This window comes from Vombatus ursinus, unplaced genomic scaffold, assembly GCF_900497805.2.
Source record: "Vombatus ursinus unplaced genomic scaffold, bare-nosed wombat genome assembly UNPS02010980.1, whole genome shotgun sequence".
NCBI classification, from domain to species: domain Eukaryota; kingdom Metazoa; phylum Chordata; class Mammalia; order Diprotodontia; family Vombatidae; genus Vombatus; species Vombatus ursinus.
In genome coordinates this window covers 8,041,391-8,065,510 of record NW_020950758.1, presented here as the reverse complement: position 1 = coordinate 8,065,510, position 24,120 = coordinate 8,041,391, and the positions used below count along the sequence as shown (strand labels likewise).

At 51.8% G+C, this 24,120-nt stretch overlaps 1 protein-coding gene across 1 annotated transcript in view; it reads left to right on the top strand.

Annotated features, from left to right (window-relative positions):
- LAPTM4A (lysosomal protein transmembrane 4 alpha) overlaps positions 1-14,318 on the top strand; it is a 24,485-nt gene extending 10,167 nt beyond the window's left edge. Inside the window, 6 exon segments of the mRNA XM_027855626.1 lie at positions 7,476-7,596; positions 8,656-8,732; positions 9,381-9,503; positions 10,229-10,324; positions 10,626-10,724; positions 13,770-14,318. Coding sequence (XP_027711427.1) covers positions 7,476-7,596; positions 8,656-8,732; positions 9,381-9,503; positions 10,229-10,324; positions 10,626-10,724; positions 13,770-13,844 — 591 coding nt within the window. The 3' untranslated portion in view covers positions 13,845-14,318.
- Positions 14,319-24,120: the final 9,802 nt, after the last annotated feature.

The following is a 24,120-nucleotide window of genomic DNA, read 5'->3' as shown; positions in this document are numbered from 1 at the left end:
CCCCCTTGCACCATCTCTGGTCTTTTTCACCTCTGTAGCATCTGTTGGTGATTTCACCTCTGCAGCATCTCTTCAGTAGGCCCCTTTCTCTTCTTTGACACTGCCCCTACCCTGGTACAAACCCTCATTACTTCACACATGGACTATCACAGTAACTTTTTTGGGGGGGTGAGATTTGCCTGCTTCAGATCTCTCCCCACTCCAGTCTGTCCTCCATTTGGTCACTAAAGTGATTTCTCAAAAGTGCCAGTCCAACCATGTCACCCTACCTACTCAACAAATTTCCTATGGTCTCTAGGATCAAATATCCTGTTGAGCATTCAAAGCCCTTCAGAATCTGTTTCCCTCTCTGCCCCCTTACCTTCCATGTCTTCTTTCACCTTACTCCCTGATACATTCTCTTTGATCTGATGATCCTTACCTCCTGCTGTCCATTAAACAAGACCCTCTATTTCCTAATTCTGGGCACTTTAAATGCCTGTCCCAAATGTATGAAACACTGTCCTTTCTCATCTCTGTCTCCTGGATTCCTTGAATTTCCACCTAAAATCCCACACTCTATAGGAAGGCTTTCCCATTCCCTTTAAATTCTGCTGATTATTTCTAATACTTATTTGCATGTTGCCTCTCCCTTTAGACTAGGAACTCCTTGAGGGCAAGGACTGTCTTGCCTTTCTTGTATCCCCAGTACTTAACATAGTGCCTGGCACACGGTCGGCATTTAATAAGTATTTATTGACTAACTCTCCTTCTGTCTTGGCTCTCATCAAGAATCTGGTTCCGGGGGCAGGTAGGTGGCACAGTGGATAGAGCACCAGCCCCGAAGTCAGGAGGACCTGAGTTCAGATGTGGCCTTAGACCAAACACTTGAAGCTTACTAGCTGTGTGACCCTGGGCAAGTCACTTAACCTCAATTGCCTAAAAACAAAAAAAAAAGAATCTAGTTCCCACCTGATGATGATTCATCCCTCATCTTCCTTGCAAGTCAAATTTTACAAGGTAGATGTAGAGGCACATTCTCTCTGAGCAAGATAACATTTTATTAACAAGGTGTGAATCTGGCAATAAGAATGGGTCCATGACTCTGCCTTAGTTTTAAGCCAAAGACTTAACTCATTTTTATAAGGTTAGAACAAAGAATGCAGTAGATGACATCATGGGGCTGAGACATGAGGGCTAGTATAATTGGTTGGAAGTTGGACAAGAGGGGCTAGCCATTGCTAGCCCCCTTCCTTCCCTCCTGTGACTAAGAAGCATTTCGTGTTTGAGTCTGGCTCACTGTCTTTTAACCTTGTAGGCAAACTTCTTTGCATAGAAAACTAGACATCTTTGAAGGATAGCTTGGTGATATTAAGATACTAGACCCAGCTCTCTGATGTTCCCCTTTGTTCCCCAAGGACAGCAGAGTTCCTTGAGGCACAAATAGAACAGTGATTAGCAGGAGAGCTGGAGTTCTGAACTTAACTCATTACAGGCCGGTTGAATTTCTCCACTAAGTTCAGTGACAATGAGCCATGACTTAGGCAGTCACAGGCCAAAAACAATTCGTTGTAAATAGGATCAATAAAAAATGATGCAGAATCAATTTTGTCTTCTCACCTCATGGGACCAAAAGCCCCGTTTCCTAGACTGTCCCTCAGAGATCTCTCCTCCTTTGAAGATTATTATCCAATCCAGGTTGTCTTGTCATTTGATCATTTCAGTTGTGTTCAACTTTTTGTAGTTTTCTTGGAGTTTTCTTGGTAAAGATACTCCAGTGATTTGCCAGTTCCATCTTCAGCTCGTTTTACAGATGAGGAAACTGAGGCAAACAGGGTTAAGTGACCTGCCCAGTGAGAGCTAGTAAGTGTCTGAGGCCAGATTTGAACTCGGGTCTTCTTGACTCCGGGCTTGGCATTTTATCCCGTGTGCCAACTAGCTGGCATTTATCTACCTAGCCCCTAGTTCCTTTCTCCCTCCTTTGTTTCTTTCTCTAAACAGACAGTTCTTGCTTTGTGTAAGTGGAGTGTTCCACAGACTGTGACATAAAGTGATTTTTATGAAAGTATTGCAGTTTTGCCCCTGCACACCCACTTTACTTAGCCTGTGTAACAAAGGCATACACCAAATAATGCCTTGACATAAGTCATAAGACATACTAAATACCGGACCGGATAGTAAACAGAAGTATGAAATGAAAGGTAAAGTAAATGATAAAGTGCTGTGCTGTGCAGTCTGTTGTCCCTTCCCCACCCATGGCACCCATCCTTTTTCGCGGGCTGTCTGATGATAGCAGCATCTGGAAGTATCTGGATTTTTCTTACAGTTCACCCAGAGGATGAAGTGCTCCTGCAGAAGCTTTGTGGCTCAGCTCCTGTTCCAAAGCTTCCCTTTCTTCCGCAGTCTTCGCAGCCAGAAGCTCGACCAGAGCCTGATTCTCCTCCGTGAGACTCAGTCAAGTCTTCCACGTCTAGCTCCTCACTCACTTGTGATGTCTTTGTCAGATCCATGAAAATTGAAAATGAATTGCGGGCATGCTTTTTTGGAAACTCTCTTTACACATGTTTCTGTTCCATCCTTCCATGACCTCACAGTATTCCTGATTGCAGGGTACATGTCACAGCACTTCCAGAATTTCTCTTGTCTGCATCCAAAGCTGCAGTTGCCTGGATGACTCCCTGATCATAGGCTGTGATAATGAGGTGGTGTTGGGGGGGTGGGGGTGGCCCACTTTTACATTTTCATTAAAATCCTCCAGATGGGGAGGGTGATCTGGGCCATTGTCCAAAATAAGTGGAACCTTGAAAGGAATGCCATTATGGTGACCAAGCTGAAGCAGGACATCAGCCATTGTTCTGAGATGGGGAGGGTTATCCCTGCCTTCTTTCACTGCCTGGGATTTTCTGAGTGGTGCACAAGAACAGGGTGGTTTAACTTGCAAGTTTGTCTAGATGCATTCCCTCTGAGCAGAAGAGTGACTGTTTGTGAAGCTTTATGCCCCTCCCGGAGATGGCGGTTCGAGATGGCATTCTTGGATAAAATAGGCCGGCTTTGCTCCACCTTCACTTCAAAGAGGCTCCAGGCCTTGGTTTGAATTGTCCTCCAGCTTAGCGGAGATGTAGTCTTCTGAGTCTGGGGTTCTGTCTGTCTCTGGAACAGCGCCTCCCCTACCATTTTGATATAAACACTGCCTTCTGCACACGCCTTCCTCGGGGCAGTGTCCTTCACCATGGTGTTCGTGGGCCACCCTGCATGGCTAAGTTCATGTGCTCCCCATGATGGTTTTTGTCCTCCTTCATGTTTGCTGATCATTTTCATTTCCGAGTCTTTTGACTTATGCTTATGAGCAGATTCACTTTTCCCCTCGGGAGCCCGTTTGTGGCCAGCCATGGTGAAAATACAAGGGTCACTGTTGAACACAGGGAGGGACCCACCATCACTCACTGTCTGCAGATGTGCGGGAGCTGACTTGGAGATGCTTCTCAGCCTCCCACCCTACATACAGCCACTTGTCCAGCAGCTGCTTTGCGAAAGGAATTTTTGTCATTTCTTTTGGAATGCGGATTTCTTTCAGAATTCTTTAAGTAAAGTCAAATATGTGTAATGTGAATTTACATAGTGCAAGAACTGTCTGTCCGCTCTCAGTTGGGTCTCTCTTCTGAGCCCCAGTCAGGTATTTCCAACCAGCACCTGCCTGTCCCATGGGTATCTCAGACCTGCCCTCAGGTCAGCAGGCTTGGCGGTCGTGCACGACCCTTCACTCTGCCCCGCCTGCAGAGCCCGTCTTTCGCCCATCTTTCGACTGATGCCTCTCCATGCACACCAGCCCATTTTCAGATTGCCTTCAGAGTCAGTGTGTAAGCGGCCTCATCTCCTTACTTCATAGCACTCACCTCTACCCAGTAAGCTGCCTGCTCCTACTACCCACCACTCAGCTGATTCTAATGCTCCGATTTCAAAAGTTTAGTCTAACTTCTGAAAACAAGAACAATGTTAAAAAAAAATCCTGTCAACTCTGAAGGAAGCACCTGTAGAGAAGAGGAGTCCCTGCGTGGTGTGAGCCAGCGGTCTTGTCATTGACAACAGTTCTCTAACTGCCCGGTGACCTCTTTAAAGGGAAAAGCCTGCCTTTCCGTCTGTCAATTCTCAGGACGTGGATAACGGGGAAATTTGTTTGGCTGATCTGCACATATTTGTCATGAGTTTTATTTTTCTCACTTTCTCCAGGGAGGAGGCTGGAAGGAGAGAATTTGGAACTGAAAATGGAAAATTAAAATATAGTATCAATAGAAAAAAAAAAGCTGATTTTTAACAGACCTTTTTGCTTGAGAAGAGTGAAAGCCCAGTGTTCTATGATGTTTCCCATGTGGGAAAGTGACGGGTGGTAGGGAGCGAGTGAAGTCTCCAGAACGGTCTGCCTGAGCACAGCTTTCCGTAGGCTTTTCTTACCCTCTCACCTTTGAGTTTTGAGTTGGAAGGAAACAGATTTCGGACTGAGCTGTTACTTTTTATTTGCATTTAATGGTCTGTTTTCATTCCTGATGCTTCTGAAGGTTAACACGCCCTTTCACCTCCAACAGGTTGAATATGCTTTTGGCTGATTTGTATCATAGGTATTCTTTTCACCAACCTTTTTTTCCTGAAGAATTAATTTGATATTTTCTCTTAACCTGGTTGTCATGTTTCTTGGGGTACAAACATTTATGGAATCACAGAGACTTTTGAAAGCATTCAAACGTTCTTATTTTATGGATGAAGAAATGGAACCCCCCCAGAGGGGAGAAGATGATGCCCAGCCAGGTAGTGAGGGAGCCCGGACCCTAGAATCCCGGGTGCCTTGTCACTCTCGAATGGGAGGTTGGGCGTTTGATCTCTCTCTGACTTAGAAACAGGGCCTGGTGTGGAGTCGATGTGGTGGAGCCAGAAGATCTGGTCCTGAGTGTGTTCTGGGTACCATGGCTGGGGTGGGGTGCCTGGATGCCCCTCTACTTGTCTGCTGAGCCTCTCTTATTCTCCGTGACCTGACCAGGGCTAACCCTTCCCTGACGCTCCCCCTGCCAGGTGGTCGTCCCTGTTGGGTGACTCAGGAATTGATGGTTCCCAGGTGAGGTAAACAGGTTAAGTGCCTTGCCAGTCGCCCAGGTCTGCCCCCTAGGCCTCACCTTGGATTCCTCCCCGTCTCTAGGTCGCTCTCGTCCGGTCCTCTTGATCCTCCGTGGCATCTCTCGAGTGTGCCCTTTCTCTCCTCTGCTGTCACCGCCCCGCCAGGTGCAGACCCCCATCCCCTCCCACCTGAGTTACTGCAGTAGCACCAGCTCTGACCCCTCGTGGCATCCCCCGTCGTCACCCCCAGAATCAGAGACAGAGCCCTGCAGGGCAGGGGCCTTCTGCTCACACCTACCTCCATTTCCTGACTCAGTGGCCATGCCCTCCTTCCTCATCTCCACCTCTAGGCTTCCCCAGCTTCAGTCGATCCTGTCTGTAGCTTGTACGTACACAGCTGTTTGCTCGTTGTCTCCCCGTTACTTGGTACGGTGCGTGGCACGTAGCAGGTGCTTCATAAATGCATATTGACACTCCTCTCTGGGCCTGGCCGTTCTCCGGCTGTCCCCATGCCAGGAATGCCCTCCTGCTCCACCTACTGACCTCCCTGGCATCAGGGGGCCGAGTCAAAGCCCGTCTTCTCCAGAAATCCTCCAGCCCCTCTTCATTTCAGGGCCTTCCTTCTCCTCCCTTCCAGTTTATCCTGTCTGTAGCCTGTTGTCTCCCCCTTCGATTGTAAGCTCCTGGAGGGCAGGCACGCTAGCATTGAGCACAGTGCCTGGCACATAGCTTGTCAGGAAATACTTGATCGATGGCCAGATACAGGCACAGATCTGTGGACAACGTGAGTTTGGGGACTTAGGTGTAGCTGAGGGAACTTGGCCTTCAAGCCCTTGGCTTTAGTCCTGAGATGCAATGGGGGACGTGCCTAGTGCCCGTCTCAGGGGTGAAGCCGGTGAGGCCGGGCACACAGAGTGTGTGTTATGGTGTCCACACCTGAGAGGTCACAACAAGCAGAGAATAGGAAGGTCCCCACAAGCTGCTTCTTCCACAGGACACGATGAGGTTTGACCAGAAGGTGGCTGCTTGGGGACAGCTGGGATGCCCTCTGGGAGACGAGGAGAAGGTCCAGAAGACCTGGGATCTCCAGCGGGGCTGCCTTGGGCTTGTCCACAAGGGTGTCTGTGGGGAGAAGAGTGGAACCTCTTTGGGGGGCGGGCTCATACTTTGGCGCAACTTGGATCCGTGGAGAGCAGGTGGGGCTGCACGCCACGTCCTCCTCCTTCCCGTCCTTCCCGTCACAGTGCAGAACCAGCTCAGTCCTTGTAATTCCACAAGGCTCCATTTGGGATTTGGGGTTTGTCAGCCTCGTTCTTGTGTTTGCCTGGAGAGTGACCCGCCCAGCGTCGGGCAGTTCAGCGTGCTCCAGGATCAGAGCTTGGGTTCTCGGGCTCCAGGCAGGACGACGTGGCCTAGTTTGGGGCATAGATGGGGATTGTCGTGATCGAGGTAGCACAGTGATTACTCTAGTTTGTCATGTACAGAGAAAAACAGTATGGCTCTGGTGTTAGCACTTAATCCCCTAAGGCTTTTGGGTTGACTTGAATATTTTGTTTTCTTTTTCTAAAAATGGGCGTTGGCTTTTGGGTAGAGAAAAATACTTTTGGGGGCTTGACTTGACCTGTCATGTCTGTTTGGCGTGACCTCAGCTGAGCTCCGGGCTTGCCGCCTCTGGGAGGGGCTTAGCAGATGTCAGCATTCAATCAGATTTTCTGATGTTTGGGGGGGGACTGGTTCCGTTGGTCTGGTTGCATGTCTGAAACAGTGACCAAAGTGTCAGTAGCCATTACCTCCTGTAGGGCCGTTCAGAGCTTTGTAGAACATAGAGCATCGCGCCTGGTGGCGCTTTGGATCCTCACAGCAACCCTCTGGGGAGGCGTTATGGTTAAGTAGTGGTGGTGAGGGGGCCTGCAGTCAGGGAGACCTGAGTTCAAATCTAGCCTCAGAAACGCCCTGGGCATGGCACTGAACCTCTGCCTGCCTCATTTCTTCGTCTCTAATGGGGGTCTCGATGGCACCTCCCCCCTGGAGGCTTGTGAGGGTCCTTAAGAGCATCTTTGTAGAACACCTCCACAGAGCCCCGTGCACAGTAGGTGCGCCACCACTGCTTTTTCCCATCCCGTCCTTTTCTCTTATTTCGCAGACAAGGAAACTGAGCCAGAAACAGGTTAAGTGTGCACCAGGGTCACCCCCCACCCATGGCTGAGACAGAATGTGGCCCTCTTGTTTCCGCTGGGCTGCTGGCTGCCTGGCCATGATAGAGTCATGTGAAATAATCCCAGTTAGAAGGGGTGGCTTCTGTGGGCCTCACGTGCCACGTGCACAGTTCTGTGTCTCGTGAGAGCTGTGCGGCCTGCTGGGGGTGTTAGCTTAGCTGAGCCTCTCTCTTCCAGGTGGTAAATCTGTTGGTGGGAATCCTGCTGACCGTGGAGGTGACTCACCCCAGTGCAGTGGTCACTGTCAATCTCCAGTATGAAGTCATTGGGAATTACTATTCCTCAGAAAGGATGGCCGGTAAGTACCCCGTGCGGGGGCAGCGCTGCCTCCGCAGCCTTCCTCCTGCAGCTTCTCCTGCCTGCTGGGCCTTGGTCGGGCGAGCCTCTTGTCCCCAGGGCCCAGCTGGGCAGTCGCTGGGTCTGGACAGTCCTCCCGTCAGCCCAAGGACTTTGCCAAGCCAAAGACGCGTTTTGGCTTTCTCACATTTATTTTGCCAAGTGGCTTTTTCAGAGAATGTCCGTGTGGATCGTCCCTAAGAGCCACATAGAGCTCTTGGGACCTGGGAAAGACGTGGCCCAAAGTGTGGCCTGAGCCCCGAGTGAGGGTGTCGTGTCCTCCCCAGGACATCCTCTGGGTACCATGGCATGCTGGTGAGCCCGTGGGCCTTGGGCTGAGATACGAGGGAGGGACGTGGACAGACTTCTTAGGGCCTAGTCCTGTGGTCTGACCCGTCGTGGGTTTGTGTGCCGGAAATGCGTTCTGATGGTAAAAGAATGTCACGAGTCGTGCTGAGAGGGAAGAGATCCAGGTGTGGGAGACGGCCAGGTGGAGGGGTGACGGAGGCCCAGAGGTAGGAGATGATGAGGGGGCCTCTTCTGGGCGGGGAGGGAACAAACATTTAAGGACCTACTGTGTGTGCTAGGCGCTGTGCCCAGTACTTTACAAATATCTCATTTGATGCTCACAACAACCTGGAAGATTTTTTATTTTCCTCATTTTAGAGCTGAGGAAACTGAGGCAGACAGCGGTAACGTGACTCACCCAGAGTCACATACCTAGTAAATGTCTGAAGGCCAGATCAGAATTCAGGCCTTCCTGTCTCTGATGAACGACCCTGAAGGCTTGGCCGCGGAGGTCACTGTCAAGCGTTACATCTGGCTTCTCATGTGCCCCTTGTGGGGCAGGGGCGGGGTCTGTAGTGGCAGAAGGGGACGGGTGACGCGGGCTGGGGGCAGCGATGTCCTCGGCCGTGCTCCTTAACCAGACCTTCGAGATCAGTTTTTGTGATGAGGTCGTCAGACTGGCGAATCCCGGAGAACGTGGCTTCCTGACCTCCTCGCTTGTGTTTGTCTGTAGAAAACGCCTGCGTCCTCTTTGCCTTCTCGCTGCTCATGTTCACAATCAGCGCCATGATGGTCTACGGAGCCGCTGCCGTGAGTGTCCCCCGGGGTTGGACGGGGGTGCTGCCGCCTGGGAATTGGTGGGAATCGATGGGTGTGGAAGCGACGTTTTCACATCACGTGTATTCCTCCCCAAGCCGTCCCTTCAAGTGAAGGAAGAAAGTTTAGTCAGACTAACCGAGATGTCCAGCGAGAAGGCGGGGAGGCGTCTCCTGCCGTCTCCTCTGGGGGCCAGTCCATCCGAGTTGTTGTGCCTTGTTAATGCTCACGGATGCTTTCCCCATTGCCCTCCCGCTGTCCCATGTTTCTCTGCATCCCTCGTGGGCCACGGCCATTTCAGCTTCTCCCCATGGAGGGCTGTGTCCCTTGTTTCCACAAAAGCCACTCCAGATATTTGGCGCTGATGGGGCCTTTGCCTGAATGAGCCGGTGCCTGGTGGTGGGAGCTTGGGGCACAGCTCTAGCAGGGCATTGTGCATCGCTGGGGATCCCAGGATCCCGGGGCTGGGAGGGACGTTGGAGGTAGTTGAGCCCGGGGCCTCTGGGTCTCCAGTGAGCGAGCCAGGACTCAAACCCGGTGCTGTGGACTTGCTTGCCCTGGTCGCCAGTTTGCTGGGGGAGGGGCGATCCCTGGTCCCCGCCTGTCATGAGGCCCCTGACGCGGCGCATCTCACTTCCGCAGCATCGTGTGGGCTGGCTGATTCCGTTCCTGTGCTACCGGCTTTTTGACTTTGTCCTCAGCTGCCTGGTCGCCATCAGCTCGCTCACTTATTTGCCGAAAATCAAAGATTACCTGGATCAGCTCGTGAGTATCCGCTCCTGGACATCCGTCCTTGGCTCTCGCTAAGCTGGACTGGCCTCGGATTTAGGCACGGGTTTTGTCTGTCTCGTGCCCTTTGCCTGGAGAAGCCTTGGGGAGTAAGCCCCGGGATAAAGCCTGCGTGGTGCCTTTTGAACACCAAGACCCTAAGTGGCCCCCAGATGAAAGCTCCAGGGGGGAGTTGGGGGCCTTCCCGGGAGGCAGCATGGCCACGCGAACCTGGTGGGCATGTGTCTGCATCATGGCATGTACTCCTGGGGCCAGAAGGGACCTTGCTCGCCTCCCTCTGAGGTCCGGAGGCTCCGTGGCTTTGGCCTGGTCACAGTTAGACATGTGCCGGTGTGTGCATTTGTCCATTCAGCAGGTAAATGACTGTTGTCTCTGGCCCCAGCCCAGTGCTAGGCACAGTGGTGCACACCAGACCTGAGGTACAGAGCTAGGCTCTGAGGTTCCCCCCCGCCCCGTGAGGCGAGACACATTTTACAGAGCAGGATGAAATTTGGGGTCCCACGAGGGGGCGTGCTGGGGGGCAGGTCGGGGGCACGTCCCAGGCTTTGCTGCCCTTCATCTGTCCTGTTCCCCGCGGAGGTTTGGGGAAGGGCGTGGCGTGGTCCCCCCCTGCAGAACCCGAAGCCTGTGACGTTGGCCTCGGCCCTCCGGCCCAGGGTGGGGACAGCTGCTCGCAGACATCGGCCCTTTCTTTCCCACAGCCTGCTTTCCCCTACAAGGACGACCTGCTTGCGCTGGACTCCAGCTGCCTTCTCTTCCTGATCCTCGTCTTTTTCACATTGTTCATCATTTTTAAGGTAGGTGGGTGATGGCGCCTTCTAGGCGTCGTGACACCCCTCCCCCATCTGACCCTGGGCTTGTGGCCCACCCTGGCTCTTGGATCTCGTCCGAGAGAGGTCTGCAGAGCATGGACTTAGCCTCTTGGTGTGTGGGGGCCACGTCCTGGCGTGGCGCCTGGAGGACGTGTGTGAGGCTGCCGAAAGGGGTTGTCTGTGCGGGGGAAGGAGGGGGGAAGCATGGCACAGGAGGGGGCGGGGCCGGCCACGCCTTCCCCAGTGACCCGGCGTGGTGTGACGGGGCTCTCCCTTCTCTGGTCAGGCTTATCTCATCAATTGTGTCTGGAATTGCTACAAGTACATCAGCAACAGAAACCTGCCTGAGATTGCTGTGTACCCAGCCTTCGAGGCTCCTCCACAGGTGAGGGGGGCGGGGCATCCCACAAGTCCTCCCTCTCGCACACATGACCTGATTGGCCTGGGGCAGGCGCTGGAGCCAGATCTCTCCTTGAAAGCCTGCTATGCCCTCTGGGAGAGGCCTCCCAGGCCCTGCCCGGTGTGGAAGGTGGTCTGTGGGGCCGCCCCGTGAAGGGGACGTGGGCCACGTTCAGTCCAGAGTGCTGTCCACGCCCCTCGTCTGTCAAACAAGGCAGCCACACCTCTGTCCAAGTCAGCGGTCGGTACTGCCCAGCACTGACCCTTGTTGCCCACTTAGCTAACCCACGAACTCCTGCACCCACCTCAGCCATGCCCAAAGATGGTCACACCTCGATCTTGCAGCACCCACAGATGGCCCGAGAATTCCCAGGTCCCCGTGTCCGACCGTGATCTCTCCCTCTGCTGCTCCTTTCCAGACCTCTCTGTCTGCACCTGACTCCTCTCCCAGGACATCTCCCCTGCACTAGCCCCTCTGACCCCCCTCTCTTCAGTCCCCAGCCCCCTCATCATATTGCCACTTATGCCCAGCCAGGCCTCAGCTTTGGGTGACTGCCATCCTTCACCACCTTCACTCCTACACACAGGCTACTGAACAGAGGTGGAGAAAACCACACAGTTCTGTCGGGGGCCACACAACCTCACCTGGGCCCTCACTGCTGCCAGGCAGGCACCGTCCCACTCTCCTCCCAGGCTCTTCCAGAGCTTCTCATCCCTCCTCAAGCCTCCCGTGGCTCCCCTCCCCCGACTCTCTCAGTTGAGACCCCTGCCTCATATTTTACAGAAAAATGGCGGCCGTTGGCCGTGAGCTCCCTCTTCTCTCCTCCTCCTCACCTTCATCACTCAGGTGCCTTGTGCCCCTCTCAACCCTGTGTCCCATAATGAAGTGGCCTTCCTCCTGTCCAGGGCAGACCCTGCTCAGACGATCCCCTTCCGTCCCATCTCCTCCAGCAGACTGCCCCCCACTCATCTCCTCTCTCACTTGTCTTCAGTCTCTCCGTCGCTACTGGCTCCTTCCCTCCTGCCCAGAGACATGCCCGAGTCTCTCCTCCACTGAAAGAACCCCCATATCTGACCCTTCTTTCCCTGCTGACTCTTGTTCTCTGTCTCCTGCCCTTTGTAGCTAAACTCCCCCAAGGCCGAATGTAGACACTAGGAGAATCCACTCTCTCCTTTCTCTCGTGAACCCCTCCCAGTCTGGCATCCAGCCTCGTCATTCCACCATGGTGAGGGGCGATCTCCTAGTGGCCAAACCCAGTGCTTCCTGACCTCTGTGCAGCCTCGGACGCTGTGGGTCACTCTCTCCTCCTTGACTCCCTTCTCTCTGGGTTTTCAGGATACTTTCTCTCCTCTCCTTCGTCTCTTCTGTTTCTCTCTTCTCTCTGTCTCCTTTGTCTCTCTGTCTCTGTCTCCGTCTCTTTGTCTCTCGATGTCTCTATCTCTCTGTCTGTCTCTCTCCTCTCCATCTCTCTGTCTCTATCTCTGTCTCCTCTCTCTGTCTCTTTGTCTCTGTCTTTCTCGCTGTCTCTCTATCTCTCACTGTTTCTGTGTCTTGGTTCTCCTCCCTCCCCAACGGCTCCTTTTCTGTCTCCTTGGCTAGATCCTTAACCCAGGTTGTCCTCTAAGTGTATCATCTCAGGTCTACTTTTCCTGCCCTGGTCTCTCTTCAGACATCTCCAGCCAGGTGTACAACAGAAACACGTCCAAACCAGAACGCCTGATCTTTCCTCCTGAACTTTCCCTCCTGGACTCCTCACACTCTCACCCCCTTCCCCCCAGATCCAAGCTGTGGTCATCTGCCCAACATGTCCTACACGCCCCCTTCTGTCCTCTGCCCGTGCCCCCACCGCCTCCCACCTGGACCTGGACCGTAGCAGCAGCTGCTGGGGCTCTGCCTGCCTCAGTCTTTCCCCTCCAGTCCATCCTCCATCCAGCCCCTGAAGGGATTTTCCTGACCTGCGGGTCTGACCGTGTCAGCGCTACTTAGTAACCTCCAGGGGCTCCCTGTCACCTCCAGGATCTAGGACAAAACACTCTGTTGGGCTGTCCAAGCCCTTCATTGTCTCACCCCCTCCTGCCTTCCCAGGCTTCTCCCGTCCCTCCCCGACACATCCTCTTCGCTCGTGACCCTGGTCTCCCTCTCTTGGCTCTGGCTGTCGCCCATCTCCCTGGCTTCCCAGTCCCAGCTGGCCATACAAAGGAAGAAGAAGGGTGTGCTCACTAAGGAGAGCGAGCCTCTTTGGCTGCAGGACAGAACCTTGCTAGGGTACCTGTTGCACCAAGTCACAAGGAGTCACCCCCTGCCAGGCAGGGGAAAGAGGCCGTTGGCCCTTCTGTCCCAGTTAGGAGAGCAGGGAGGGCACTGAGGGGAGCCAGTTGGGAGCCCAGGCGGGCTCCTCCCCAAACTGCTCTAATGAGCGTCCTCCCGACCCACCCTGGCCTTCCCACTCCTGCTCCTCTGCCCATTCTCAGTACCTAACGGCCTCATGCTGGACCCGCTTCTTTAAAGCCTGATTGCCCCCCAAGACCCAGCTTATACACCCCAGGAAGCCTCGCCCACATGCCAGAGTAGGGCATTTTTCCAGACTGGATCAGTCGATCAATCCATGAACATTTGTCAAGTACCTACTGTGCCAGGCACCATGCCAAGTGCTGGCAGCCGTCACTCCGAGAGTGACTTTGCTAGGCGGGCTAACCCAGGCTGCCTGTCTGCTGTACTAGTGGGGTCAGCCTCATTTTGTGCATGCCTCACCTCCCCCAGTGGATGGTGAACCATTGAGGGTATCTTGGCCCCTTCCTTGGGCGATGGGGGTTAACGTGGGGTGCCTGCCTTGGGATCTCCATGTGAGGCGTGATGGCAGCCGGGCGGTCGGGGCCTCCTCCCTTCAAGGAGATGAGGGATAGCAGAGACAGGACAAGGGGGAGTGGGGGGGCAGGGTTGGGAGGACGCACCCTCAGGGTCCTGTGCTGTGACTGACACTGGGGAGGGGGCTCTGGTGAGAGGAAAGCTAACGGCTCCTTCTTCCTCTAGTATATCCTGCCCACGTATGAAATGGCTGTGAAGATGCCGGAAAAGGACCCGCCCCCTCCTTATATCCCTGCCTGATGAAGGGAGAAGATTTGTTAATAAACACTACACCAGCTTTGGGCCTGTTTGTATCGGAACCACCCTGCAGCAGCCTGTACACACTAAGTCATTTTCTAATTGCTTGAACCTGTTATTTTAAGAGTATTATGGGATGTTTTGGGAGGGGCCGGGGAGGGGCATTCGTTTGTAGAGCAGACTTTGTTTTGTTGGGGTGAAAGTGTATTGATTCCATTGAAAGCTCTGGAAGACAATCCGGGAGAGGCCAGACCCCCACTGGGGAGGGGGGTCTCTGGGCAGTGTCCACACCTCCTGTCCTCCCTCTGGGGTCGGCCTGGGTGTCACCTGTCCCGAGACATTTCCGAGGAGGCAGGGGAAGCCGCTGGGCCTGGTTGGAGGCCCCCAAAGTGCCCACAGCCATGCCAGGGATGGTAATTTGTACGTACCTCTCTCGTGCTCTCTGACAGATGCATTAATAAACCTTTTCAAAAAATGTCTCGCGCCCGTTTTGTTCAGTTGTGTCTGACTCTTTGTTGTGGGGTTTTCTCGTCAAAAATACTGGAGTGGTTTGTTGTTTCCACCAATGAGGAGACTGAGGCAGAGTGAAGTGACTTGCTCAGGGTCACCCAGCTGGTAAGTGGCTGAGGCCAGATTTGAACTCAGGAGGAGGAGTCTTCCCGACTCTAGGCCTGGCGGTTGGCTGTGGCGCCCCCTAGCGGCCTAACAAACAGCGTGGCTCCCAAGATCCTCGCAGTCGGGCTCTGGGAAATCCAAGCCCATACTGGCTCCTCTGGAAGCCCGGAAGCCCAGAAGCCTCATGGGTGGCACGTTGGACGGAGGGACCTTCCCCGTGTCTGGTCCCACACACCACGTCGGCCACAGGCCCCTGGCCATCTTCTGACTGTGGAGGCCGTTGTGGCACCTCCGTCTTCCTGAGATTTCTGTCCTCCTCCTGTTCAGCCTGTGGAGAAGTGCTGGGGGGCTCCCGTGGGGCCGGCGATGGCACCCTGCTTCCTGCCCCCCAGGAAAAGGAAAACGATAGGGTCATTCTCAGTAGCCAATCACTGTACCGCCTGTCCGACTCTGTGATGTACCCAAGGGGTTGGCCATTTTGCAGATGAGGAAACTTAAGGCAGACAGGGTGAAGTGACTTACTCAGGGTCACCCAGCTGGTAAGTGGCTGAGGCCAGATTTGAACTCAGTCTTTCTGACTGCAGGCCCGACGCTCTGTGTGCTGCGGCGCCCCCTTGTGTGTTGTCTCCCCCAGTTAGGTTGTGTGTTCTTCGAGGGCAGAGACTGACTTTATTGTTGTCGAAATATTTTGGAGATTTACCTGTTTTCCAGGGCCAAAACCCGGCAAGCCGGCCGTGTTCTGAGGCTGGCGCACAGCAATCCTGTGCACTCAGGATGTCACCCTCTGGCAAAGTGGATTGCCAGGACCAGCGCCAGATGTTGCCTGAGGGGTTGAGCTCTTCCTGTTTCCCAGGGCCACTGACAAGCTCTGCACTCTTGTTCCCCTTCGCGGAGCCCTGGTTCTGTGCCCTGTGGGGTGGGCACAACCTCTACTGCTGGAGACCATGACTTCCCACAGTGCCTGCCCCACAGTAGGTGCCTCATAGTTATTGAGTTGAATTGCAACTTCTGCTAAGGGAAAGATTTATTTGATAACTAAAATACTTCCCTCTAAATATTTCCAATAGCCACAGTCAGTGGATAAAAAGTCCCTTCCCCCTTGCTGGCTCTGAAGAAAAATCCTGCCCTTGAGTGAATAATGGCAGGAGAGAGGTTCTGTCTTAAAATTCACATAGTGACGTCGAGAAGGCACGCAATGAGGGCTGGCCCTGTTGTTAGGAAAAATAAAGTGGCTCATTTGAGCTTTGCCAGACAACTTGGCCTTTGCATAGATGGGGCAAGATGAGTCTGGATTCAGTCAGCAAGCATTGATTTAGTGTTACTAGATGCACGGCACTGAGCTGGGCACGGGAGAGAGGGTGATAAGCCCAACCCTGCCCTCCAGAGCTTACATTCTCTCCAGGGGTGAGGAGATACACCTATAGAAAAGGGTGAAAAATGAAAGTGGGATACTTCTGGTGGAAGGGACCCCCTGAGGTCCTGTGTTCAAGGTTCTTGAGTCTGGATTCTGAGAGTGGGAGGTAAGAAAGGTGAGCCTTCTGCCTGGTGCTGACCTTGATGGGGGAAGTGGGCTGCTGATGGCCAGCTGCAGGGGAGAGGAGAATCCGGTTTGTCAGTTTGGGGAAGGTAGGTTGGGATCAGGTCACGAAGGGTGTTAGAAATTGGGGAAGTTTCATCTTAGGGCAGTGGAGAGCCAGGCAAGTTCCTTGAGTTACAAGATGACATAGACCTTTTCAAAAAATCCCTGGCAGCTGTGTTGAGTATGGTTTGGGGTGGAGACAGTGGAGGCAGGAGGAGCCATCCAGAAGCCAGTCTCCAGACAGGTGGGGAGGGCCTGTGAGTGGACAGAAGGGGTCAGATAGGACAACATGGAGGTTGTGAGAAGCAATGATTTGGTTGCTGCTTGGCTATTGTGGGGTGAGGAAGGAAGAGAGACTGAAAAGTGGTGGATAGGGAAGGGGTAGGGGGCTGCCCACCTTCCACAGGTGACATGGGTTTGGAGGAAAGGGAATGAGAGTGGTTTTGGACACACTGAATTGAGGGCCAAGTGGATTGGTCAAGTTGGAAGCGAATGAGGGAGCCTTAGGGCTGAATCTAGAGAGATGTCTGGGGATCGTCTGCAGAGATGATCATTGGACCCAGGGGAACTCATGAGATCAAGTGGAATTGTCTAGAAAGAGAAGAGGAGAGGGTCCAGGACAGAGCCTTGGGGGCCACCCCTGCAGTCAGGGGCTGGGATCTGGGTGATAAGTCAGTGAAGGATATGGGGAAAAAGCCAGAGATAAGTCATGAGAGCCTTGGGAGGGGAGGGTCTGAGAAAAGGCCATCCATCATTGAAACGGAGCAGTCTGGGGAGACCCGTCAAAAGACATCACCCATACTGTGCTACCATTTTTACCCACCTCAGAGTCCTGTGGCAAGTGACAAAACAGCAGGTGTGGCCACACTGGGAGCTGTAGTCACAGCCCTGCGCACAGGCAGCCCAGGCCATAGCGTTGTCCTTTCATGGGACTGAAGCAGCAGTGGGATTCAGCTGCTCCCTGGGTGTCTACGCAGCCTCTTTGAAGGATTACACTCTGCACCTCCTGGCATCAGGAAGGGTCTAGAGAAGGTGCTCGAAAAATTGCTTCACCCCATCCTGCAATTGAAACAAAAAGTGTACAAAAACTGCAAAGATGATTCCACTCACCATGCGTACATGGAATGTGCACACACTTACGGAAAACACAAAATCCAGTAGACCTGAAAGACGAACTTGGCAGGTATCGCACCCAAATAGCAGCCTTGAGTGAAACAAGGCTGGCAAATGAAGGCCAGCTTACTGAAGTTGGAGCTGGATACACGTTTTTCTAGAGTGGCCCACTGAAGGGGAGCGCCGTGAAGATGGCGTAGGTTTGGCACTCAAAACTAATCTAGTCAACAAGCCTGTATGCCTCCCAGAAGGGGTCAATGACAGGCTCATGACAATGTGATGCCAATGCCTACGCTCCCACCACGATGAACCCTGATGAGGCCAAAGAAAAATTTTATGAAGAGCTAGAGATCCACATCATCAGTGTGCCAAAAGAGGGTCCTGACTATAGCGCCCGAGTAGGCACAGACTACCAGGCGTGGCAGGGAGTCCTTGGGAGGAATGGATGGGGAAACAGCAATAGCGACAGTCACTTTACCTTGTGACCTTATCACCAATACTGTCTTCCATTTACCCAAACACAAAGCTTCATGTGTGCACCATTACAGCAAATATTGGCGTTCACTAGACTAGGTCATTGTAAGGAGAAGAGACGGACAGGATGTGTGGCACCGAGTGCTGAACCAATCATAGACTTATCCTTTCCAAGCTACCCATTCCTATTCAACAAAAGCAGCGACCCCAAGGCAAGACAACTACCGGAAGACTTCGTGTCAACAGATTACAGCAATTCTCTGAGTGGGAACAGTTCATTGCTAACCTAGAGAAAGCTGAACTGACTCGTGGCCGGCAACAGTGGAGCAGAGAAGGAGTGGGCAGCTTTCAGAGATTTGGTGTACAGCACTGCGTTTGCTCATCTGGGTCAGAATAGTTGAAAACATCAAGACCAGTTTGACAGAAGTGATGGGGAAATTCAGAAGCTGCTAAATGAAAAAAAAATGAGAACCCCAAAGGGTTTACCAACAGGATATTGCACCCATATCTAAGAAGGCAGAGTATAACCCCATTAAAAGTAAAGTGCATGGCAAGATGATATCTGTAACTCATGAGACCTTTGTCAGTATTAGGGTAGGTGGTTGGAGGGGAGAAAATTATATGTACGTATAGATAGATACATAGATAGAGGGCACAGGGTGAGTTGAAGATGAAGGGGTGATATCTGGAGAATAAAATTAAAGGGTGAGAGGATTATACTGGGAGAAGGAGAAAGGGAGAAGTAGAATGGGGTAAATTATCTCAAGGCAAGAGAAGACTTTTACAGTGGAAAGGAAACAGGGGAAAGTGAGGGAATGAGTGAATCTTATTCTCATAGGATTTGGCTTAAGGAGGGAATAACATACACACTCAATTGGGTATGGAAATCTGTCTTACCCTACAGGAAAATGGGAGGGAGGGGAAGGGGACAAGAGAGAAGGATAGACTGGGGGAGGGAGTAATCAGAAGCAAACACTTCTAAGGAGGAACAGGGTCAAAAGAGAATAGAATAAATGGGGGGCAGGATAGGATGAAGGGAAATATACTTAGTTTTTCACAACATGACTACTATGGAAGTGTTTTGCATGACTACACATGTATAACCTGTATTGAGTTGCTTGCCTTCTCAGTGAGGGTGGGTGGGGAGGGAGGAAGAAAATTTGGAACCCCAAATTTTAAAAACAAATGTTAAAAATTGTTTTCACATGCAACTGGGAAATAAGAAATACAGGCAATGGGGTATAAAAATGTATCCTAACCTACAGGAAAATAGAAGGGGCTAAGGGAAGGTGGGGGAGATAGAAGGGAGGGCAGATTGGGGGGAAGGGGTATTCAGAATGCATGCCGTTTTGGGGTGGGGGGAGGGACGAGGTGGGGAGAAAATTTGGAACTCAAAATTTTGTGGAAGTGAATGTTGAAAACTAAAATTAATAAGAGAAAAAATAAAACTAAAAAAAGTAAAGTGCAAGTGAAGCTTGGAGAGATGTAGGATTCTTGGCTCAGTAAAAAAGCAGATGAAATTATGCTGATAGCAACAATCCAAAGCTTTTTCATGATGCCATGAAGGCTATTTCTGGGCCAAAGACCTTTGGTGCATCTCAACTACTCAGTGTTGATGGAACCACATTGATTAGTGATAAGGACATGATCCTGGAGAGCTGGGCTGAGCACTTCCATAGTGCTCTCAACAGACTGTCATCAATCAATGCTGAAGCCACTGACCTTTTACCTCGGGTTGAAGCCAATTTCTGACAAACTTCCAACTGAAGAAGAGGTGAGTGCTCTTAGGCTTCTCTCCTATGGCCGAGTGCCTGGTGCTGATTCTATTCCAGCCGAGATTTACAAGGTGGGGGTCCATGGCTCATACAAAAGCTGACTGAGATTTTCCAGGTTATACGGCAAGAGGAGGTTATTCCCCAGGAGTTCAAGGATGCCTCCATCCTCCATCTCCATAAAGCAAAGGGAAATAGGTTGTCCTGTGACAATCATGAGGTGGGCGATGGGATTCCTCTGTCTCAGTCATTGCCAGCAAGATTTCTGCCAGAGTGTTCCTTAGTAGGCTTATCCTTCACCTGGAAGATGGTCATCTACCTGAGAGCCAGTGTGGCTTCAATTCAGAAAGGGCCGAGGAACAGTTGATATGGTGTGTGAAGCTTGATAACTCCAGGAGAAGTGCCAGGAGCAGAACAGAGGTCTGTACACAATGTCTGTAGATCTGACCAAGGCCTTTGATACTGTCAGTCATGAGGGCTTGTGGAAAATTATGTCAAAGTTTGGTTGTGAGAGGGGCAGTGGATAGAGCTCTGGCCTTGGAGTCAGGAGGACCTGAGTTCAAATCCAGCCTCAGACACTTGACACTTATCAGTTGTGTGACCCTGGGCAAGTCACTTAACCCTGATTGCCTCACAAAAAAAAAACAAACCCAAAAAACAAAAAAATTTGGTTGTAAGGAGTTCATCAGTATTGTACACCTGGATGTTTGCATGGGTTCTGGATAATGGACCATGCTCTCTCGCTTTCCCAGTCACCAATGGAGTGAATCAGGGCTGTATGTGTGCTCCTGTGCTTTTTAGCATGATATTTTCAGTGGTATCAGACACTTTCAATGAGCATGAAAATAGCATCAAAGTCAACTACTGCACTGATGATAAATTATTTAACTTATAAAGGCTACAAGCCAGGACTAAAGTGGAAGGAGAGTTGGTGCACGACTTTCTGTTCACGGATGATTGTGTACTCAATGCAGCATTTGAGGCTGAGATGCAGTAGAGTATGGATCAACATTCGGCTACTTGTGCTGATTTTGGCCTGACAATTGTCCACAAGAAAACACAGGTGTTCCATCAGCCAGCACCACACCATCCATACTTGGAACCGTCAGTTACAGCAAATGAGAAGTTTGAATGCTGTGGATAAGTTCGCTTACCTTGGCAGTATACTTTCCAGAGATGTCCACATAGATGATACGGTTGACACACTCGTTGCCAGAGCTAGCTCAGTGCTTGGGAGGCTCCAAATGTGTGAGAGAGAAGAGGTATTAGGCTGCCTGCCAAACTGAAGGTCTACAGAGCCGTTGCGCTGACCTCATTGCTGTATGCCTGTGAAACCTGGACAGTCTACCAGCGCCATGCCAGGAAACGGAATCACTTCCATTTGAATTGTCTTAGGAAGATTCTGAAGATCACCTGGCAGGGTAAGATACCAGATGTTGAGGTCCTTTCTCTAGCTGAACTGTCGAGCATTTGAACCCCACTGCAGAGAGTGCAACTCTGAAGAGCTGGCCATGTTTGATTGTCAAATGTATGTTTGCCTAAAAGGCTATTTTATGGAGAACTCACGAAAGGTGGTTGTTCATTCTTGCTTCTCAAAGAGAACCAAAGACGTCAGGAGGAGGAAGTCCTGACTGGCAAGTGAATTAGATTTAAGTGAGGCAGGGCTGTGCCAAGTCATCAGCCTCACTCTCTCCTCCAGAGCCATCAAAGTCATTCTCCATAACAAGATCTAAGTCAGGATGCCTGGCAATAGCCCAGGATGCAGTGGGAGACCCTGGCCTTTTTTTTTTAAAGGGAGGCAGTCAGGGTTAAGTGAATTGCCCAAGGTCACACAGCTAGGAATTGTCAAGTGTCTGAGGCTAGATTTGAACTCAGGGCCGGGTGCTCCATCCACTGCACCCTCTAGCTGCCCAACCCCTTGGACTTTTTAAGCGAAGGCCTTTCCCAGCTCTCAGTTTGTCTGAGGCAACACATATTCAATGATTAAAGCCTAGGTAAGAATTGAGGTAAAAAACGACTTAGTTTGACTTCCCAAAAGAATCAGTCTGGGAGCGGAAGCCCCTCAGAGCTTCTGGCCAGAACTAAAACAATTGCTATTTACACTCTCTGTGGGCCATCCAAGCCCAAACAACGAGCAAGTGAGGCTTGGGCTGGGGCCTATTATTGGCCAATCAGTGAGAGCCAGAGTGATTGGGGCTCAAAGGCTCCATTTGAATTATCAAAGCCTGGTTTGCCAGAGCTATGCTTCAAGAAATCATAAATAAAAACTACATGAGACTAAAGAGTTAGTTGTTCCAGTTTTTCCAAAAAAGAAAAACCAACAATGATAGAATAAATAAATAGGGAAGAAAAAAATCTAGCCCCCAAACCCCAAGGTATGTGATCAAAAACATATCTCAGTGGCAGGTGCTATTTTACAGAGAGCTCACACAGGGCAAACACTCTCATGATGGCCAGAAGCAGCGATACAAGGACACTCTCAAGGTCTCTGTTAAGAACTTTGGAATTGGCTGGGTGACATGGGAAACCCTGGCACAGGACCTCCCAGCACGGCGTGCCCTCATCAGAGAAGTGCTGTGCTCTAGGAGCAAAGCAGAATTGCAGTAGCTCAAAGGAAAAGTGAGACGTGCCAATTCAGAGACTTCTCCGTGCCAAGTATTTATGTGGACGTTTGTGCCTGACCTGAGCTCATTTTGGTCTGATCCGCCACAGTCGGACACACGGTACCTCAACCCTGATGTAGTAGTGAGGTCATTTTGGTCCTCCCTGAGCACAAAGGACAACCATAACCATCAAAAGCATCAATGAGAGAAGGTGTTTGGAGTGCCTGGGAAGCTGCCCCATAGAGGTGACTGAGCCCTGTGTCCCTTGGCTGCTAGCGAATGAACAGTCCTCTCTGTTCATTCACTGGGCAGGAGCACAGAGTAAAATACTGAGCTGCCCAGTTACTGGAATTAGTAGGATGAGGGGCATTGATGGTTTTGGGGGCAGGTCCTGGTCCCCTCCTCTTCCTAAGATAGCCACTGGCCCAGAGCCTCCCATTCCCTCCCATTCCCTCCCCTCTTCACAGCCACCTCTGTGGCCGTCCACAACCATTCGGTGACTAGCTCTCTGCAAAACTGCTGGTGTGTTGGCACTGTGCCAAGCACTTTACAATCATTGTTTCGTCGATCTTCACAACAACCCTGGGAGGTAGGTGCTGTTATTATCTCCATTTTACAGATGAGGAAACTGAGGTAAACAGAGGTTAAGTGACCTGCCCAGGGTCACCCAGCTAGGAAGTGTCTGAGGTTAAATTTGAACTCAGGTCTTTCTGACTCTGGTGCTTTATCCATCACACCACCTAGCTGCCTAGGCTGGAAGTCTTCAGTCATCAACTAAGCAGAACCAGCTGTGATTTGGCAAATGGCCAAACAGAACTCAGCAGCCCGGTGGATTCTTCTAGAACCAAAGGACTGACCAACAGGTTTCCCCCTCCACCCCCAGCCTGCACTGTGCAGATGGTTTTGTGCCTAAACATCCCTTTTGAGGAAGGCTAGGGCCCTAGGTGTGTCCTGGTGAGTGGGCATCTGTGCACTTGGGAAAGACAATTTCAGAAGCCAGTAAACTGAGCAGAAATGAGCATCCTGATCCTCAGCACTGGTCCTTCAGTTTGGAATACCAGGGCCCGGTGATGGGTTTATGGCACAGGAGAGGGAGCATGGGACTGGGTCCAGAGAACCTGGGTTTGAATTCAGGGTCTGCTCCTGATTACCTGTAGTATGACTTTGAGTGAGACTCTTCCCCTCTCTAGGCCTCAGTTCCCACATCTGTAAAATGGAGGTGTTGGAGCAGGCACCCACTAAGGATGCCTGGCAGCACCCAGCTGGCGATTCTATGGCCCATTCCTCCACATCACGGCTAAGTGGTGAGTCCGAAGGCCTGGGGCAGGTCAGACCCGCTATCCAGGGACTCCTCCAATGCTCAGCCCTGGGCGTTCTTCTCTTCTCCCTCTCTATTTCTCTTGGTGGTCTTACCACCTCTCCCAGACTCTATGATCATGCCTATGCTGATGATTTTCAAGGCTCTTTGTCTAACCCCTTCTCCTTACCTCCACTCCCCCCTCTCCAATAGGATGTCTAGTGTAGACATCTTAAACTCAGTATGGTTCAGAGGGAACCCATAATCCTTCTCCCCAAAGCCTCCCCTCTTCCTAACTTTATTCTTGCTGTGGAGTTACCATCTTCCTCCCAGGCACGTGGGCATGGCCTTTCTACCTTCCTAACATCTCTCTTATACACCCCCTCTCTGCTCTGACCCTGCTCCCCAGCCTGGTGCAGGCCCTCATCACCTCACCCCTAAACTAGCAGCAGTAGCTCCTGGGGAGACGGTGTCTGCCTTCCTCAAGTCTCCCCCCACCCCATCTTCCACTCAAGTGTCGATCTCATCCTTCCAAAAGGCAGTTCTGACCATATTACCACCCTCTTCGATAAACTGCGGTGGCTTCCTATCATCTCCAGACTCAAACATAAAATCTTCTGACATTCAAAGCCTCTTTCATAACCTGCCCCTCCCTAGCTTTCCAATACTCTTCCTCCTGACGCTTTTCCAGGTAACTCTGCCTTAATGCAGAGACACTGGCCCCCGGCTGTTCTTCCAACGAGGCGCTGCATCTCCCGACTCCCGACTCCCGACTCCCGACTCCCGACTCCCGACTCCCGACTCCCGACTCCCGACTCCCGACTCC